We start from the raw sequence: 20586 nt of genomic DNA on the forward strand, positions 1-20586 counted from the left end.
TAAAAAATAATTTTCTGATAAAAAATTTATTTAAATCAAATTTAGATATTTAATACATTACAGATTATATTTATTAATTAATATTATATTATTGTATGTATACTTGTCAGTTCACACTAGTTGAAATATAAAAAATAAATTTTTTTAATATTGAATTTGAATTTTTCAATTTCAAAAATAATAACATTTTGATAAACAGTTATTTAAACTAACGTTTTCAAAGTTACGAAAATAATAAATAAATTACTTATAAGAGATAAATCTTTTTCAAAACAATTTATTACATTTAAGAAAACGTATACTTGAAGTTAATATATACGACTAGAACCAAGAGTTTTTTATTTGTAACAATAAAGTATACTGTTTATTATAAACAAACAGCACATCATGTCTTTATTGAAGAAATAGCATTTGCAAGAGATTCATAATCCCAAGTTCTCGGATTCATTTCTACTAGAGTAAACATATTTTTTCAAGATAATATACCCAACATTAAATTAATTAAAATATCTAATTTCAGGTAAAATCAATAAACACTAACACTATAATATACGTTTTATAATCTTTAATAAACCATCATTTTAAGACCTTAAGTGAACATTTATTATACGTATAAAATATTTTTTGCAAATTATGATTTACTTGATAAAAAAATTATTTTTTAAATTTAAATTAGTATTTCTGGAAATTTAATAATTTATAAAAAATAAAATTTACATTTTAATAAACGTTGACTGTATGGCATAAAATAATATTTCTAATTAGTGTGTGATTTGCTTAATAAAAAAGATTACAATAAAGATTTACAAATAAATAAATATAATCCTTTCTTTTAAGAAAAGTGCGTTTACAGCTATATGCAAACACATGGTTTACTAAAATTAAGAAAAAATTTATGTTTTTCAGTATATCTTTTTTCTCAGTGTAGTAAAAATAGAAAATGTACATACATAATATGCGTAATAATATTTAATTTTATCATTACTTATCATACAGATAAGTATATACAATCATATTTAATTTCGTGATAAAGACGAGCGCATGATATGATATGTAAAAAATAATAAAAATATTTAGACGTAGTAAGTATTTTCCGATAAGCCCGAGCGCGATAATCGCGTTCCGGGACGCCGAAAAAAAAAATCTCCCTGCGAAATTATCTACGACCTTGGGGGAACGGGCGTATTCAATTTCGTCGGGGGTGCCAATCATCCCGACGATTCGCTACAAAGACGGAACGTCCCGCTCGAGTCGAGCAACGAGACGAGACGATAAGGCGGCGAGTGACGCGCCGTGTTATTTAACTTGTACCCTGACGATTCCCAAACGATTGTCGGTGGATCCCACACTACTCTCGGCGCGTCCGCCATGCACGCAGTCGACTGGGGGGATGATGGACACCTAGGGAGGAGGGGGAGGAGGAAGGGTGGCGAAACGGTCTACTATATTGATCACTGACCTTTCCTGCGGCCAAACGGCCCGAAGAACGTGCCGTTCTTGCCGATGACGTTATCGTCGATGTACTTCAGCAACTTTGTGGTGTCCTCCCCTTTCTTCGCGGCGATCGACTTGACGGGGCGTGGTGGGACCACCCTCTGATTACCGGCCCCGATGACGCTGACGCTGGTGGTGGCAGCGGCGGCAGCGGTAGCAGCGGTGGTAATGATGGTATTCGTATTGGTGGTGATGACAACGGGATTGTTGAAGGCTACGGTGACGGTGGCGGTCGCGGTGGTGTTGGTCGCGCTCGTCGAGCTCAACGTCGAGGTCGCGCCGCCCGTCGGTTGGACGGCTTGGTGGCCGGCGCAGTTGACCGCCTCCTCCGCGAGGGAGCCGATCCTGCGCTGCTGCTGCGAGCCGCCCCAGCCCTTGCCGCAAGAGATCTTGACCGAACAACTCATCCTTTCATAGCAAACGCAGTCCGGAGCGCATAGCAAACAGAGTCCGGTCGTCGGTGCGACGGCGATGCGGTGGCGTCGTCACATTCGGGACCACCGCTCCGGGTGGACCCCGCGGGAAAGGTGGGCCGCCCAGCAGCAGCCAGTCGCCTCTCGCGCTCTCGCGGTCTCCTACTTCGGGAGTACTACGGCGGCGCGCATCCCCGCGCGAGACGCGCACCGCGGCCTTCGATCCCTTCGCGGGTCGCTCGCACGTGTCGCGCGTCCGCGGCCCTCTCGCTCCGCGCGCTCCTCCTCTCTCCGACTTTCCCGGTCGCGAAAAACGCTCTCCCCTTCGAACGCTGGATGGAGAGAAACTTTCCTCCGGAGCGCGCGCGTACACTCGCTGCACTCGCTCCTCTCTCTCTCTCTCTCTCTCTCTCTCTTTCCTTCTCTCTCCGATCGGGTCGTTGCGTAAGAATATTCGTAGTAGCGCACACCGGGTGAACGACCGGCGCGATTTAGTCAGACGGACGCGCGCGGGCGCACGCTCGCGTCCTCCGCTCGAGCTGCTTTCCGGACTCCTTCCGCCGACGAGCGTCGTCGGCGATCGAGATCGATTCCGGTGTCGATCGAGCGCGTCAAGTTCCCGCGACGGTCGCTCGCTGCCGTAGGGGAGAATACGCGATCTCACGGGAGAAACTCTATACGTACGATCTCCTCGATTGCCGAGGCGAGACTGAGTGTCTGGTGTACGACGAGCTGCCCGGTTCGCTAATGACGTCACCCGGCCACGCAGGCGCCCGAGAGTCTCGCCATGCTGCGGGCGCATCTTCCCTCTCTCTTTCTCTCTCTCTCTCTCTCTTTCTCACTCTCTCCCTCTCCCTCTCCGCGCGATATTGCGACGGCTGGGATACTCGCGGCGCAAATTGCCGCGAACGCGAGGAGACGCGGAGAGGATTCTCTTATCGCGCTCGCCCGAGTCTGTTTGTCAACGGCGATTTTTCGCCGACGAACGGGACACGTAACGTCACTCGTGTCCCGCGCCCGACCTCGGCGGGCGACCCTTCGCGAACATGGCGGTTCGGAATCCAGGGAGGAGAGGCTCTCTCGCGGGCTCGCCGGATTAACTATACGTTTTCCCATATCGATCGATCGCGCCGTATAACGCGGTTTTCGCGTGATTAAAATTGCAACGGCGTTTTCACGGTCCGCGCTCCGCCGGTGAACGCGCGCGGATGATCGATCTCGACGAGATCGGACATCGCCGCGCGTGCATCGCCTTCGTCCCGGAATTAATTAAGCGAGACTGATCCGAGATTCGCCCGCTCGTTCCGCCTTCCGCGAGCGTCACTTCCGGCCTACACTCGCCGCCCGTCAAAATGATCGGGACAGCTTTCTCTTTTAATGACCTTTCAGACGATCCAATGGAAATTCATTCTTTAAACATATTTTCTACAGTTCGAAATAAAAAATCTGACGCGTTTTATCAACGTGTTGTTTCAATTTATCTTGTCAGTACACATTCGGATTCCTCGATCGTTTTTCGTATTTTACGTGGCACGTAAAATCACAAATAAATTACTCGAATTTCGACAGAAATTATAGATTGACTCAAATAAGTTTTAAAAACTCTAAAAACCAAAACTTCCCTGCTGTACAGGGAAGAGTTGCCAAATAAGCATCATTTAAATTTTTCATTATATTTCGTATTTGGTGCTGTTTTATTGGACTCATTTAAAGTTTGAGTCATTATTGGACTCATTTAAAGTGTAGTTTTAAGTTTCAGACATTTATTACTGATACGTTAAACGTTTCAGTAATAACAAATTAATTTGTTATAACCTTTTCTATAACATGCTGCGAAAGATATGATTTAGAAAAAAATAATCAACAATTTAACAATTCGTTGTTTCATATAAGCAAAAATATAAAATTTTCTTGAAAGAATTTAATAATATGATTTTAAATATAGTCTTAAAAATTCGGAAAAAAACGGAGCTTTTAAAACTGTACTATTAAATCATCATATTCAAAAATACCGAATTTACGAATTAAAGTAATTACAAATATAAAGAATCATTACTTAATACTTATTAATCATTTATCAAAATAACGATCAAATATTCAATTATTAAGAAATATTAAAATAGTACTGCTTTGAATTTATTTTTGTAATTGACGTATTATTATTCATAACAATTATTAGTTTTACTATTCATTTGCCAATTACTTGTTAATTTTATATTTACTATCATTTATATTACCATAAAATTTGTGATGTGATTTATAAAACTTGATAAAGATAAAAGTCGATTTAATTTTTACAATAATTGTAAATATGAATAATATACAATAAATGTAAAATATTCTAAAACAAACTTTCTTTTATAAAAATATAATAATTAAAAATAAAATTACATAATTACCATTAATATCAGCTATACAAATTAATAAAAAAATTACATTAAATATTTCTGATTTTCTAAAGTACACAAAACAGTATGCACAAAACAAAATAAAACTTATTACATTTATTGTCTATATTGTTTCTTATATATTTATTCTTTATTTTTGTTACCAAATGTTGCTTATATAAAGTATAAAATATTAAAGAGTTACGTTTCAAAAGATCGAATTCAACAACTCTCCCCTATCTTTTCTAAAGAAACTTACAATAAAAAATGCTAATTAATTTTTAAAGTAAAACGGTTAAGAATAATTGAAGAAGAAATTTATTCAGCAATTCGTAGAATTGTCAGTATGTCAAGCAAACTCTTCTCGCTGCTCCAGTTAATCAAACAATTTCGTTACTATGCGCGCACCTCTTCCAGGAATAGAAGATATTTCAAAGTCCAAACAATTCACTATAAGATACGAAAATGTTTTGTACGTTTCAGAGTCCAAAACGTTTCCGTCGCAAAATCCGTCGCAGTTCGATCAGCGCTTTTAATCAGGAATCGGCTAATTTAAATGAATACGCGTTACCGTTCTATTGTGCTTTCTAAGCAAATAAATGCGACAGGGGTTACGCGACCCTGCGGCTTGTGGCCTCCAGACTCGTAAGAACCGCGAGGCGTTTTATCGGCGACAGAGATACGGTTAACCCAATTAAAATGTTTAATCGACACGTCCCCCCGCCCTGCCCGCGTGTGTTATCGTGCGTGTCGCCACAATAATACGATGACAAATTGAACCGGCGCAGCGTGCGTAACGGAAGAGAGTAAGATGGATTTCACGAAATCAACACAGATAATGATACAGTACACATGTTTATACCATCGACAGCTGTTGCCCACGTGACACACCCCGCACGGATGTCTCTGGTAACAGCTGAATAATTATCAGCTCTCTTCATTTCTTTTTTTTTTTATTATTTCGACAGATAAATAATCACGGGAGCGAAGTCAAACATCGAACCTCGCTCGACGACAACATTCAAATTATCATGTTTTGATCGCGCAGTAATTAAAAAGAATATAAGGGAACTTGACAGAGTCGTCGAAGAGAAGCGCCCGTCAAGCAGAGAAATTAATAGATTCAGAAAACGATACACTTGCTCGCAGAAGCGGACTTCATGGAAGTTATAAACTCACGTTGTCGAAGTTCGGAGCGTTCTTGGAACAAACTTTAAAAATTACGATAAAATTGACTTGTTATATTTTGCGCTTCGCTACGTGGACTCTCGTTACAGGGTCTCTAGTTTCTTCTTCCGAAGTTTATTCTCTTAACGAGTCTTCTCCCCTAATAATTAATTTTATTTGAATGGACATTTCGCGAGTGTAACTAAAATATTATTTGAATCTTAATTGGACAAATAATAGAGAAAAGTCGCCCACCTCTTCTAAAGTAACATTCAGTTTTATTAGAAATTAAACATTGCACTATATTAATACCGATAAAAACATGGTCCGCTTAGATAATTAAAGAAATAAAGACCTGTAATTCATATGGTACGTTTATAATAAAAACATATTTTATTATTTAGTTTTCAATTTATTTTATAGTTATCTTCTTCCCTACGGAACCGTGTCTGAATTGTGCTATTGCTATTACTCTGGGGTGCCAGTTTTGGGACCCAATTTCTCAGACGCTCATTTTGAATTATATTACAAAAACGTTAATTATTACAATATATATAATAGTATTATAAAAACTGCTACGTCATTTGATAAGAGGCACTTTTTAATTTGCATTTATGCTTTTAAAGTTTTATTTTTAACTTCTGTTTAAGTAATATTATCCAAAAACATAATAAGATGTCAGTATTGGCGACTTTCCTCCACACGTTGCATAAATATACGGGCTACAAATAATATATGTTGCAGAATAACTTTATTTCTCCCTCTTTACATTACATGCCTAAACGAACACTGTGCATTATACAGTTGGAATCTAACGGCTGCGTATGTAGTAAACAACGACCCACAACTACCCTCCTGAGCCGGGCAAACTCTCCATGGTAACGAGACTCGACAGCGAGACTTCAGGTTCGATTACAGATTGAAAAGTTCAGATATATTCACGCTTTCAACCTTACACGTGTAACCTCCCTGTTGTAAAGAAAAACCGCGCTTTTCATTCTCCGCGAAAAGTGTCCGAAAAATGCTTAAGTTTCAACAACGCGCCACTCCGGAGGATCTCAAGATCGCCGCGTGTATAGAACGCAAACGACAAATCGAAGAAGAGAGGAAACTGCGCATCTTTAACCCTCGCGTTAGAAAAATTGGGGTAAGATCCAGTTCCGATTGTTCCGATTCTTTATCATTTATTAAAACTTTTATTTAGATCAAATTTTTTTTTAATTTTTAATTCTGTCATTTTTCTTATTAACTTGCCATTTATTGATTTTATCTAATTAATTGAGATTTTGATTAAAAAAAAGAAAGTGATCTTTAAATAAGTATTTGATTGTTCTTTGATATTCTGGTGAAAATTTTTCTTAGAATTCTTTGTCTATTTCAGAGAATTTCTATATAAGTTCCACAGTTTCTGTACAATTTATTAATTTCTTTAAAAATTTCTTTGATTTTCTGTATGAATTGGAACATTTTTTTAAAATGCAGAAAAAGTCTGCATCCTTTTTAAAATTCTTTATACTTACACAGAAAGAGCGGTTTTGTTGAAATATCTAAAAATTTAGCTAAGTATCTAAATTTAAATATTTAAAAATAATTTTGTTGGGTCATCAAAAGAATTAAGTCGGACTCTCAAACTAATTACTAGAATATCAAAATTTTTTGCAGAATCGCTTATCATGCTTGAATATGATAGATATCCGTAATTCATAATTATTTAGTATTCAGCTAAATATTTAGATATTTCAACCAAATTGTTCTTTCCGTGTATGAGTTTTGAATGTTCAAAAATTTCTAATATTTTTCATTTAATAATTTCCGAAAAAAACTTATGAAATCTAAAAAAACTCAAGATATTTTTTTTTAAATCTTTATAAGTGTAAAATCAGAGCTGGATAGTAACCAGTTAAAAAGTTAAATAATAAAGTTAAAAGTCATTAACTTTTAATTCATTTTAAATGATTTTATTTTTAACTTTAACTAACACAAACTTTAACTTATTACTTTTTTTCTAAATTAAAAATGTATCTATGTAAAAGAAAAAATACATTTCTACATAATATTTCTTTGTTATTTCATGTGAACTTAATTTACAATAAATATTAAATTTCTTTGATGATCCATATTATAATTATTTTGAATAATCTAGTTTTTTAAATACTTACAAATTTTTAATTTAATGTGAATAAAAGCTTTCAAATTTAATTTTTAATTGAATTTAATTTTAACGTAACTTTTAACTGGTTAGCTATTTATGTAACTTTCAATATAACTAAATAAATTCTATAAGCCATTAACATAATTTAATTAAAAAAATATATTAACTCGCACAATCTTGTTTAAAACACTAAAACATTTTATGAGAAAAATTCTAAAACATATTACGAGATATAATATTACGTGCGAGAATTTTTTTCATCAGAATATCCGTAATTTATAAATTCTACAAGAGAGAGTGTGTCATTTGATGAGAACGCGACGCTTGATTGACCTGACGTCTGGGAAGTTGCTCGCTCCAGTGCGATAGGATTCCCGCGATTGTTTCCCTGACATTTGCAGATAGACAAGGCGTTCCTGGATAAACAAGTCGAGGAGAAGAAGCAGCAGCGCGAGTGGGAACGAGCGAAAGAATGTCAATTGGACGAGGCTCTCATTCGCAGCAGCGAGCACGCCGCGCATTTGGAGAGACGGCAGGAGGAGGTAATGGAGTGTGCCGTCAATGCCGATAATTACGCGGGAATGTTCGCTCGATACTCGAGCTGGCACTCGGCGATTTCGGTGTCACGTGCCGCGAACGTGAAGAACGCGCACGTACGAGAGGTACGGGTTCGTTTGCCTGTTCGCAGGAAAGACGAAGGATAAACATGGAGGTCGAGTCCTTCCGGCGAGTGCATCAGCGAGCGGAGGACCGGCGGGATTATGACCTGTACGACCCCGAGGCGTTAAAGAAATCGCTTCCACCGCGCGTAGACGACAACGGTGATGATCCGCGCTTGGGAGCAGCGTCCGCTCAGAAGTGCGTAAATAGTCTGATTAATACAGCTAACAATGAGTGGTGCAATCCGGGAGAAAGGTTCTCCCGGAGAGGTTTATCTCGGACTTTTCAGATAGAAGAGCGCAAGCGCGCTTGCGAAACTCTGTTACTTCGTTTTTCCTGCGTCTCTCTCTCTCTCTCCCAATGACTCTTCCGTTTTTTATTAAGATCCTCGTAATATAGGGATGCCGAAGAGCTGGAGGAATTAAATCTCTGCGATCTCTAAACCGTGACTATTGTGCGTATACGGTATATAACGATGTTTCTCCTCTCTCTCTCGCGCGCTCGTTGCGAAAGATTCTCGCGCGGATAATAATTTATACCCCCGCAGCCTGCTCACCCTGGCGCAATGGTAATGAGCGTAACGCCGCGCCGCGCGGAAGAGAGGAGGAACGATGAAATATTAACGGCTGCGCAGGTTCGAGGGCGAGGATCGCGATCTTCCCGTGCGACTGAAGGCGCAGAAAGAGCAGATGCGTTGGTGGATACAAAGGCAGAAGGATGAGCGCGAGGCGGCCGAGAGGGCACGGCGAGACGCCGAGGACACCTATCAGGAAGTCGTCCTCTCCAGGAATCAGCGCGCGATGACGCTGGCGCGGATGGAGGAGGAATGCCGGCGAAGGCTGAACGAAGCCACGGCGACGTTTAATCGCGCTCTGGTACAGGGGAAAATTCTCTCTATTCGCGCCCTTTGATCTAGGTCCGACGCGGGAAGGGAGACGGGAGACTCCATTTATTTAACAAATTCGATAGAATCAACCTAGTATGACCTTCAAGACGATGTTTAGTTGCATTCCGAGCGGCGTGCAATCAACGGCAACCGCAGCTGCTGCCATTTCGCGTTTCGCAAGGCTGTCTAGAGACTCTCTGCCGTTTTTGCCCTCGCCGTTACCGGCAAAAAGATGGATTCCTTTGACCGATTTGATCTCCGGACGAAGGTAGCAGGCAAATGGAAATAGAGTCTGACGAGCAAGATGGATGCTCGAGAGGGGTAACGTTTTTGTTGAGCCGCTTCGCGGAAAGAGCGGGGCTTTTTTAGCCGGCTAAACGTTTTGATCGTGTCCGATTGGGGATAAGAACACATCTATATTTGAATGCACGCCCACTTGTATCAAATAAAGCAATCGATTCGAGCATCGTTACAACTCTGATATGATGGTGTTGACACATTAGAACATGCTTGTCTGCTCGTCTCCGATTTAATAAATGTAATGGGGCCTGCCCTCCTTTTTCGTGTCGGACCTCTCGTAGGAAAATTCCGGTCTGGTGCCCGACATATGAAAGCTATGTTACAAGAAAATCTAAATTTGTTGAAGACTCGATTAGATGATATACATAAATGCTAGTTCGACATTTTTTTAAAGGATGTTTGGTTCTACACCAGCTAAAATTGATCAAAAGTTAAAAGTTTATTTTTTTTCTATTCAACGATAAAAAATTTGATCGTAAATATTCAAATTTTAGCGCAGTTGCAAGAAAGAAAAGAACGAGAGATTTGATTTATAATGCAGCGAAAATGACCTTGTTTTGCTGCGTTCTTTTCGATAAATCACTTTTAAACAATGACTGAATTCAAATAAACTTTTGCACGAATATTTATGAGAATTGTATGTATAAACAATTTGATTTAATTTGTATTACCACTTCCTCATTAAATTTGCAAATAAATACTACAAAATGCAGTTTTGCATAAGAATCAAAAGTAAATGAAAAATGAAATAAAATATGTAATGCCAATATAGATCCAACACTAATTATTCGTATGTAATATGTATAATGATTAATAACTTATTAATCAATAAAGTGAATAATTTATCGTTATAAATTGTAATAACTTGTAATGAGACTGGTCCGAATCATAGGACCAAAAACGTCTACATTATTAATTTTATTGAATAAGTTATATATTACACACAAACAACTGGTATTAATTCTACATTAGCATTACCTTTACTGTATTTACACTCGATACCAAAATTAAAGCATCATCTATTCTGACCTCCTGCCCCCCAAAAAAATAAACTAAAAGAGTGTAACTTTGTAAAAAATAATCGTAACAAAATGTTAAAAAAAAAACAGTTTAAAATCTTTAGTTTTAAATTTCAAGATTGCAATTTATTAACCAATTTACTGATTTTTGTTGTAGTTTATGAAGCTACACGAATGCAAATGGGAATGCGTCAATCCCAAAATTTTTTACAAACTTTGCCAAGTTTCACGGTATGAAATAAAAATCGCATACAAATACAATTTACAACATTTGAAAGCGCGAATCATTATCTTTAATTTGCGCACCCGACGAGTGTTGTGCGATTTTTTTACCGAGTTACTCCACACTGAAGCAAAAAATGGTTGTACTTCAGCGTTAATTTAATCTTTCTGGACTCATTTTAAAGGGCAAATTCTTTCGAAAAAAATATATATATTTTTACTTCAGTGGAGTTTCGCAAAAAATTTGTATAAAATTTTGAAATTTGACATACTCTAAATCGCATCCGTGTAACTTCGTAAACAATCAATAAGTCGTTTAATGAATTATCAATCAAAATTTGAGATTTTAAGCTGTAAAATGTTTTTTGAACATTTCAATTCGATCATATTTTACGAAGTTAGACTTTCTTGAATTTCGCCTTATTTTTGGGAAGTCAGAATAGGTGACGCTTTAATTTTCGTGTTGATTATAATTCACAATAATTCCTTGAGCTCAATACTGTTAAATTATTTAAAAATCAAATAACCTTTAAACCAATGAAAGAATTATGTTCATTCAAATTTTACACAGATACTCAAATATAATAGTAGAGTAATGTAGGAAATTTTTTAATTTTTTAATGATATTTTGTAATGTGCCACATGCATCCTTGAACAAAATGTCGTGCATTTTTAAATTATAAAACTGCGTGAGCAGGATTGCAAGATCAAATTTAAAATAATTTACGCCACTGCCGTTGTTGCAAGACAAGGCTTCTCTTTTTTCAGATGTTGTAAGCGTATTCTGCCGTATTAACTTTCTCGAAAGAGAGAGAGAGAAAATAAATGCGATCGAAAAGCGCTTGTAATAATAAACCGCCACGCATACAACGTAACAAAAGACACGACGCGACTTTTTTTTCGCGCAGTCCGCATGCATTTTAGTTTCGCCGCGGGATATAATATAAAAGTCGCCTACGCGATTCTGTCGCGGTCGATGAATAAACCTCGTGACATCATCGCGCAAAGTGCCGCGATAATTCGCCCCGATAACCACAACAAAGTGCCGTCGATCTCTTTCTCTTTTTTTTTCTTTCTCTCTCTACCTCTCCCTGTGCTCTGACCCGCATTAATTCCGTTCCCTTCCCCCTCGACCGGTTCACGACCGCGTCCCTGGCTCTTATTCCGCGACGCTTCGCGATGGTTTCGCGGAATTCATTTCCGCTCGATTGCAGGCCGAGGAGCAGCAGCATCGCCGTCACTGCGAAGCCGTTCAAGACGAGGAGGACAAGAAAGCGGAAATCTATAATCACGTGACTGGAGATTTCCTTACCGAGGCTAGGGAACAGGCCGAGAGCATTCGCGGTCCGTGCAGGCCGTTGGTGGACCGATACAAGGGCATGACTGCGGACGAGTTGAAGGTCTTCAGGGATGCTCAGCTGCAACAAATGGAAGAGATTCGTGTTAGTATGAGAGGAGGAGTTGCACTTTGTCGTATCGACAACCCCGTCGACGACCTACTTCTCTTTAGCCGTTCAATTTAACTTTTAAGTATCACACAATTTCAAGTATCCGCTTTGTTCTTTTGCAACTACCGTGGCTTTAAAATTTCGATAATTTATTTCTGTGTCTCACGACTTACAAGTAGAAGTATAAATTTATCATTATTTGTTTTTTTTTTCTACTAATCCGTTTTTAATGTGCCTTATTGGCATTTTTAATTCACGACTTAATGCTTCTTAATGTTCCTCAGTGCTTAATAAAACGGAGTATAACTTATGGAGTTATACTCCGTTTTATTAAGCACTGAGGTACATTAAGTCATGAGTGGATTTTTCAATGATCAGATTGTGATGCGAAAAATTACCAGAGTAAAGTTTTGCAAATCAGATATGTAATCATCTCCCAACAATAGGCGCTAACGGTTACTGCGGACAAAAACTGTGTGGGTGCGTCATGAATGACATCACGATGAATTCATGATGACGCACACATTAAAAAAATTTTAAATAAAAAAGATGTAATAATATATTTCAATTATACTGACGTCTTCAAATTAATTTTAGAGACGCGACGAAACTTTTATCTATAACTCATCTTTTCAGAAAATCAAACTGGAAGACAAACGCATCAACGAGGATTGGGATCATTTAATGGGTTCGCACCTTCAAATCGCATTCTCATATGAGTGTGAATTAAATCTAAGAAAATCGTAAGATTTAACTTTATACTTAATGTTTCTTCTAAGGTTTATATAGAGTAGTCGTTAAGTACTTCAAAAAGATTATAGAATGATTCTTCACATTAACTCAATATGAAAACTTTATATGACAGTATGTTCGAAACGGTTTAATTCTAAAATCTTCGAAAACTACTCGGATTATAAAACTTTGTATATGTTTAAAGGAAACAAAATAATCCGAGAGATTTTCGATATTTTTGGAAAAAACTAAATTTATCCTCCTCCTTATTTTTCTTTTTCTTTGAAACTATAAGCCGTTTCCGACATATGGCCATATGAGAAGTTTTTGTATTGAATTAGTGTAAGGAATGATTCCTTAAAATTTTAGAGTATTTAACAACTACCCTGTATTAAGACATTTTTTAATGTATTTTGTAATTATATTATTTTAATAATATACAAGGTGTTTCGATACATTCTTTCCTTTGAAAAAAAAGTTAATAAACTTGTTTCAATAAACTGATTACTGATCAGTAACTGATGATGTTTTATCAGTTAACTGACAAAATATAATCAGTTACTGATCAGTAATCAGTTTATTGAAACAAGTTTATCAACTTTTTTTTTCAAGAGTTTTGAAACAAAGAGAAGTGATTTTTATCAAGAATCTCAGAAATTTTTATAAGTAAATTAAATACGATTGAATGGTGATTTTTAACTATCGGCTTTGACTGAAAATGGATTATTCAGAATATTAAATTTTTTAAATGAACTTTTTATTGCAGATTCAGATTGCACGTAAAAAAAAAGAAATTTTTATTAAACACGTTTTTTCTGGAAATGCCTCCTGTAAAAGAATGTTAAAAGTATAATAAATATAAAAAAGTAAATTTAAATAAAAGGTTAATAAAGGTAAATATATTGTCAGAAAAAATGTTTGTGACAAAAGTTTATTAATTTCTTACGTGCAACCTGAATCTGTAATGAAAAGTACTATAATATACTGAGATTCTCTTTATTTTAAAAAGTGTGAGTGGTCTGGGATACTCTTTACACGTCAAAAGAGATTATTTTTTTAATTTGTTTAAAAATTCCTTGATATTCGTGTTTTTGAATATGTAAATGCTTTAAGTGCTAGATTATATTTTTGTAGGGAGCTCAACAAGAAAATCGCGAAAGAGAATTTGCGGCTTGCCGAGCAGCAGAAGCAGCATCAAGAATATCTGAACCGTGTTGTTTACAAGAATCAACCGACCGCTGCTTTCTACGAGCAATTTAACAAAGGAACACGTTGAATAAAATCGCAGTTTTCATGTGCAATGTGTTTTTTGAGGACAAAAGGTCGATGCAAATTTTAAATAAATAAAAAATAATTTCACAAACTTTTCTTTTTCTTAGATCGATAAAATCAATACCTGCCATATCGATGAAGTCGATGCGTAATTAAGATTTTTTAATTATTTTATAAATATTTTCTTCAAGTTTTAATTAATATTATTCTAATAAAATATTTAATCTATAACTCAAAATTTAGTTCAGCGCAATTAATAAAAAAATAAATATTATCCAATATGGGTAATGTAAAAGCTTACTGGTCTACTACTGATAAAGATTCACAGCCGATAAATTATCGTATTTGATAAACAGGTATGATTATGCAGCATTTGTAATATATTTTTAAACAATAAAAAATGCTGATATATGTATAATATACATATATTGATAATTAAATTGATTAAATTTACGATATCACAATGATGCTCGTTGTCGAAAATCATTTCAAATTCAGGCAGAAAAATGCAAAAAGGACTTGGAAATAGGAACTTAAAGAATAAAATGTATGATATATACTTCAATTGAATTATATTAGTATGACAAGATTGCGCTATATTGCTATGACATCTTCGTCTCTTCGATTGTCGAGTAGAGTATAATATCACAGACGCAGTATTCACATCCATGCTTACTTTAAAATATGCAATATAAAATTTATTCATTATACATATATCCTAGAATATTCCATAAATGTGATTTATATACTAAGTCCCTAGACAACATGAAATCTTATGATCGGATCATAAGACATCTTTAAGACATCATTTAGATATCTTTAAAACTATCTTTGGAAATGTGTCTTTAGACGTCCTCTGACTCGATTTGAGACTTTATGTTATGTGGATTATTTCGACACAATTTATAGTCTACATCATAAACAATATAGTTTAAACTTTGCACTTATCATATCTTAATTAATAATGAGCGTATCACATAGCGTGATAAACTACGGGCTTGGGTTCAAACCTAGCTTTTAACCCGCATTTTTCGCATTGAAAAATTAATGTGCTAAATAAGAGATTATCATTTTTTTAGATTAAGAGGGAGTGCATTAAAGAATTCCCTCGATAAGTGGAGAACATGAGACCCTGTGTTATGTATAATTATAAGGCTAGGTTGAAGGGGCTATTCCTCCAAACTAGAGGTGAATTCTAAAAAAAGAGCATGCTACGTCTGCATACAACTAACTTACGTGGTATCTTACGTATATCAAAGTACATTGCCGAGCATAAATCTTGTAAACATTAAGATATTATATAAACGAAATAATATGCATTATCTTGGCTAGAATTAGGATTACTATTGAAATACCACGGTGGCCACTGGTGAATTTATTGGTTTGATTCCTCGTACAAACTTTTAAAAATTTCCTTTGTAGTGCAAGATAATGATAGTTCCAAAGACGACAAGACTGAAAATTCGGTTGCAACGGCATTTATGAACTCCACTTTTTTTCTCTAAAAAAATGCGCATCAAACTCTTCATTTATTATCAGAGTGCAGCGCTACGGCCAAAACTTGCTGCATCTGTATCCTAACGTCCAGTTTCTTCTCCTCTGGCACTTGCCTAATTATTGGCAACAGCGAAAGGAGGAACATTTTGTCGTAATCATCCTCGTCAAGGGTGACGCGCTGACTGCTGTGCGAGGAGAGGATGTCGTGTATCTCGTTGTCGAATGGCGTGAAGGAGGTCTCGCAAAGCTGTTTCGAATAACGCGGACACACCTTGTACGAGGGAGTACCTGCTTGAAGATACTCCCGGCTATTCGTTATAGAGGTACCATGAGCAAGAGGTATATCGTACTCTTCGATCACGGGATTGTCCATCTCCCCTTCGCTTTCCTCTGATTTACAAGGATTGATGGTTGCGGAACCCCTAAAAGAAGACCGAACTTAGTCATGAGATCATCGGTTGTTTGTCATTTCTAACGACAACTGATACCTCTTATTCTCGACTGTTGGCATGAGGAACAACAATCGATCGAAATACATGTACTTCTTTCGTTTGCGCCCGGCCGGTCCAGACTTATGCGTCTTCTGAAGTTTGAGCTCTTTCATAAAGTAATCTCGTATGTTCCTCCATTTTCCGCGCAAATTTTTTTCTACAAATTATTATGACTCAACAGTTGCAATAAAAAATTCCTTCAATAACATGTATATAAGAATAATAGACATTTTTCAAATTTAAAAAAATACTTTTACAAGATTTACGAAAAAATGTTTCTTCTTACTCTTTTTAGTAACGCAAAGAGAAATACACGAAAAGAAATACACGAAAAATACACGAGAGAAGAAATATTAATTTTGACTATTCGTAGATAAAATTTTATGATTTTAAAGAAATCATAATGTGACGAAAAAATTTTTTCACAAATATATTTAAAGTAAAAATTTAGTAAAGCCTACAACATCAATCTAATTAATGTAACGAAATTGCTGAGCAAGTGATAGGATTAAGTATCTTACAAGATTCAAATCTGTTTGCGAATGCTCTGATTATTTTGAAAAATAAAAGCAGTTCTTTTGAATAGACACAAATCTGGACAAAACAAAATTCGAATTTTTTACGAGTTTTTCTATTAGTACCTCAAAACACAAGCATTACTTTCAAGTAAACTCGAATCTAATTGTAAGTCAAATATGCTCAAATTCTTTATGAACACTTATGAACATAGAAATTTTATGTAAAGAAATTTATTTACTAACAATTTTATTCTTTGGGTTCAAGTGTTACTTGTAAAAGATTTAATTTTTTACGATGGAAATTACTTATAAATACATCTTAAATCTTCGCAAGTACTCGTTTTTAAATTCAAAAATATTTAATAGTCGACATCGATTACTTTGCAAGTACAATGTATACAAAAAAAATTAATATCAATTAACAATCAGTGTCTCGTTTATAAGCAGAGTCGTAATTAGCTTTTTTTATGTCCTAGACAAAGTTTTATTTTTGAGATTCTTAATTATTTTAGGAGGAAAATTAAGAATAAAACAAAAAAATACAATGTAATTGTTACAATTAAATGTAAATAATTACATACACACAAAATATAAAATATTATTTATATGTATTAATGTAAATAAATAAAAATAATTATTTTTTAAAATTGCACTTTTCTGTTTCTATTTTCAGCGATAAATTGATCGATTATATCATCCTAATTAATCTACAACGATATTGTATTCAATTAAAATTATAGAAAAGATAATCAGATAATTCTTATCCAATAGTCAATATAAGTAATTTTTGATTAGTTTTAATTTGTTAAAATTTTTTTATATAAAACAATAGAAACAGAAAGAATAAAAAATATTTAAATATTTTCTAAGAAATATTTTGATATTGTATTATATAATTATGTCAAAATCATAAACAATCTGTAAAATATCAAACAGAAACAATGTTTTATATTAGTGTCGAAAGTTGAAACATATTTAAAAATTTAAAAATATTATATTTAATAATTTTTTATCAAATTCTCTTTTTTCTGAGCCTTTTCCTCTGTGACTCTTGCTTAGTTATTTGGTCTGTATATAAGCAAGAATGTAAAATCTTTAAATAATGTATGATAATCTGACGTTAGTAAGAGGTCTGTTTTATCGATAGAACGCGATATTTTTTCACACAAAGTAATGCTTTTATTGTTACACAAAATTATAAATCCTTTTTCATAATTAAAGTATGGACAGACAATAACGCAGTCAAAAAACAACAATTAATTTTATACAAAAAGCAAAAAAAATTGAAAAATTACAGTTTTGTTATCGACGTCTGGTGTCGACTCGTGACAATATTTATTTTGTACAAAAATAGAGTGCCATAAATTACAAGATTGAATTATTTACAGAAATTTTTTTCACAAGTAATACAAATTCTTTTAAAATGAACAACAATACAGAAAAAAGTATATAATTAAATTATAATTATTAATATATCTAATTAAAAAAAATATTGATAACAAAAATAAATAGAATATTAAAAACAACAAAAAAACAGAACATAACTTTCACTATTTCTGATGAAATCTGAATCTTCCATAATGATTCATAGATTATTGTTAACATAGATAAAACATATGTTATACTTTATTTTATATTTTGCAGGTAAAACAAAGTTCCAATTTAGGAGAACGTGAAAGGATAATGTGTTAGTTGTGTTTTAGAAATAAGCTAGGAGCTTTAGTATAAGAAATATTTGTTTGCATGTATGTTATCGATGTAGTAGTTTGTAAAGATGTGTGATGTTTACTACCACATTAACATCGCACGCATACGTAGGTCAATTCGGTCGGTAAAACTAACGTCGTTAACATCCCTTTAAATAGACACATGTTTACAGGAAGAAATTGTTATATTTCAGTTTCATTGAGAGAGGAAAATAAGTTTATTTTTCATCAATAATTTTCACAAGTTGAGAGAAAAAATATATTCGATGAAAAATAATATCTTAAAATTAAAAAAATTTTAATACTCTTATCAACATTTTCATGCTCTTATCAATCAATTATAATAATCAATAATCAGTGATAATATTACAACAGTCATCTCTTTAGCTGACTATTACAGTGTTATAATAAAAATATAATATTTCGTTGAAATAAGATCATTAAATTTTTTAAAGATTTTCTATTCTTACTTCTGACTGAAAATGACCAAAAAAAAAACTAGAAACTTTGAGTAAAAAAACTTAGTAAAAATTTTTTTCTAAGATTTTGAAAAGTTTTTAACTCACGATTAAAAAACAACTTGTTTTACTCAAAGTTTCTTTTTTTCAGTCATTGTTATCTGTTATTTATATACGAGACAATGATTATTGATTTAACAGTCTGTGTACAAAATATTTCTTACTGAATGTTACACGAATCTTAGAAAATAAAACTTGTTTATTAGGCTTGACTCGAATTTTGGAGTACATATTGAACTTGATCCCATCTCTATGGCAGCGTATTTCTCCCCAAATCCTTTGTCGAGAAGTCCGAGACGTTTTCCGTCAGAAAAATTATTCTTTAATCATTTTCAACTTGCGACTCAATCGTTTACGATCACGCGGAAGAAATATCGATTCGCGGCAATCCTAAAGTCTCCGGATTTCCGCCGCGGTCGGCGGCGACGCGGCTAAAGGAATCCGGATCGATCAATTGCGGCAGCAGCCATACTATATACCTTCCACGTTTCTCTCCTCGTCCGTCAAGCGCGCCCAATTCGGTACCATCACCTGGCAGACCTCGTCCCACGCGGTCATCTTGGCGTTACGGTCGTTGTACTCGCCGCGGTTCACATCGTAGATCGCCGGCCGTCTCTCTATCTCCTCGATGAACCTCTCCGTGTCGAACATGCTCATAGAGAGAGTCACAGAGAGTTTCTTTCCTTCAATTACACACCGCTCGGTCGTCCTTTCGCCTCACGACTCGATTTCGCACCACGCGGCCAAACTGTTCGATTAATACTTTCGCGAAATCTCTTTCCCGAATCTCGAGTTTCGTGAGGAAAAAGAAAAAGAGATCGATCGATGATGACGGAGCACCGTCGTCCTCTCCACCAAGACCACGGTGGTCACCGATTAATTGGTAATATGCGAAAGTGATTGAAATCGGCAACGGAATAGCCGCAGTGCGCCCGTCCTGCGTTGTCGTGTCGGCAGCGGCTTGCGCGTCACTGCGGAGAAACCGTTGCACGGCCAGCACGGCTTTGGTATCATGGCGGCCCGGCGGCGAACGTGCGGTTGCGGTTGCGGAGCGGAATCTATGCCGCCCGCGACGTTGCCAAACCGGCGCCAGTCAGCGAGGCCGCGCCGAGGGCCGCCGTGCCGCGCCACGCCGCGCCGCGCCGCGCCGCGCGGGTCGAAAGAACGGCGGAATCGCGTCGCCGCGCGTTATACGCACACACACGCGCGCGCGCACACATGCACGCGCGTCCACGCGTTCGCGCGCAGAACTCGCATCTCGGGCATCGAGGCACGACGACGCGACGCCGGACATCGCGCGCGAACAGGCAGGAAGACATATATTTTTTTTAGTCATGAATTTTACGTTCCCGCAACCACACGCATGGTCGCGCTCGCCGAATAAAAGCGAAAGTTTCTTTGAGTGATCAGTTAGTAGTGATCAGACATACGCTCACAAAAATGTTTTGCTGATGTAGATAGATTTCTACGTATGTCGCGACAAGAATTTATTGCTATTTTTTGTATCTGCTAAAATATTATTTTCATGTAATAAAATTTATAGCAGCAACATTTTAGCAATCCTTCCAGAAAATTTAAATCTCATTGCCAATTATACAGTCAAATTTTAAAAACATAAATAGGCGTCACAGAAAAATTTTCTTTTTAAATTTCGCACACAGTTGAGATATAAATTTTGTCTCTGTTGTTTAGATTGGTTAAGTA

At 36.0% G+C, this 20586-nt stretch overlaps 3 protein-coding genes across 3 annotated transcripts in view; 1 reads left to right on the plus strand and 2 right to left on the minus strand.

The window, feature by feature from the left end:
* LOC105195268 overlaps positions 1-2635 on the minus strand; it is a 65232-nt gene extending 62597 nt beyond the window's left edge. The window contains 1 exon segment of the mRNA XM_011160633.3: positions 1460-2635. Within this exon segment, the coding sequence (XP_011158935.2) occupies positions 1460-1901 (442 nt within the window). The 5' untranslated portion in view covers positions 1902-2635.
* Positions 2636-4504: 1869 nt separating this feature from the next.
* LOC105195365 (RIB43A-like with coiled-coils protein 2) lies at positions 4505-14243 on the plus strand. The gene is made up of 8 exons (XM_026130933.2): positions 4505-5100; positions 6266-6608; positions 8015-8155; positions 8302-8471; positions 8908-9148; positions 11915-12142; positions 12785-12891; positions 14015-14243. Exons 2-8 carry the CDS (start codon positions 6483-6485, stop codon positions 14154-14156), a joined length of 1155 nt encoding a protein of 384 aa, XP_025986718.1. The 5' UTR covers positions 4505-5100; positions 6266-6482; the 3' UTR covers positions 14157-14243.
* Positions 14244-14707: 464 nt separating this feature from the next.
* Positions 14708-20040, minus strand: LOC105196418. The gene is made up of 3 exons (XM_026130936.2): positions 19362-20040; positions 16138-16297; positions 14708-16071 (listed from the first exon to the last, which is right to left on the minus strand). The coding sequence occupies exons 1-3, from the start codon at positions 19537-19539 to the stop codon at positions 15678-15680; spliced, it is 732 nt and encodes a 243-aa protein (XP_025986721.1). The 5' UTR covers positions 19540-20040; the 3' UTR covers positions 14708-15677.
* Positions 20041-20586: the final 546 nt, after the last annotated feature.

Source organism: Solenopsis invicta, chromosome 5 (genome assembly GCF_016802725.1).
Source record: "Solenopsis invicta isolate M01_SB chromosome 5, UNIL_Sinv_3.0, whole genome shotgun sequence".
In the NCBI taxonomy this organism is placed as follows: domain Eukaryota; kingdom Metazoa; phylum Arthropoda; class Insecta; order Hymenoptera; family Formicidae; genus Solenopsis; species Solenopsis invicta.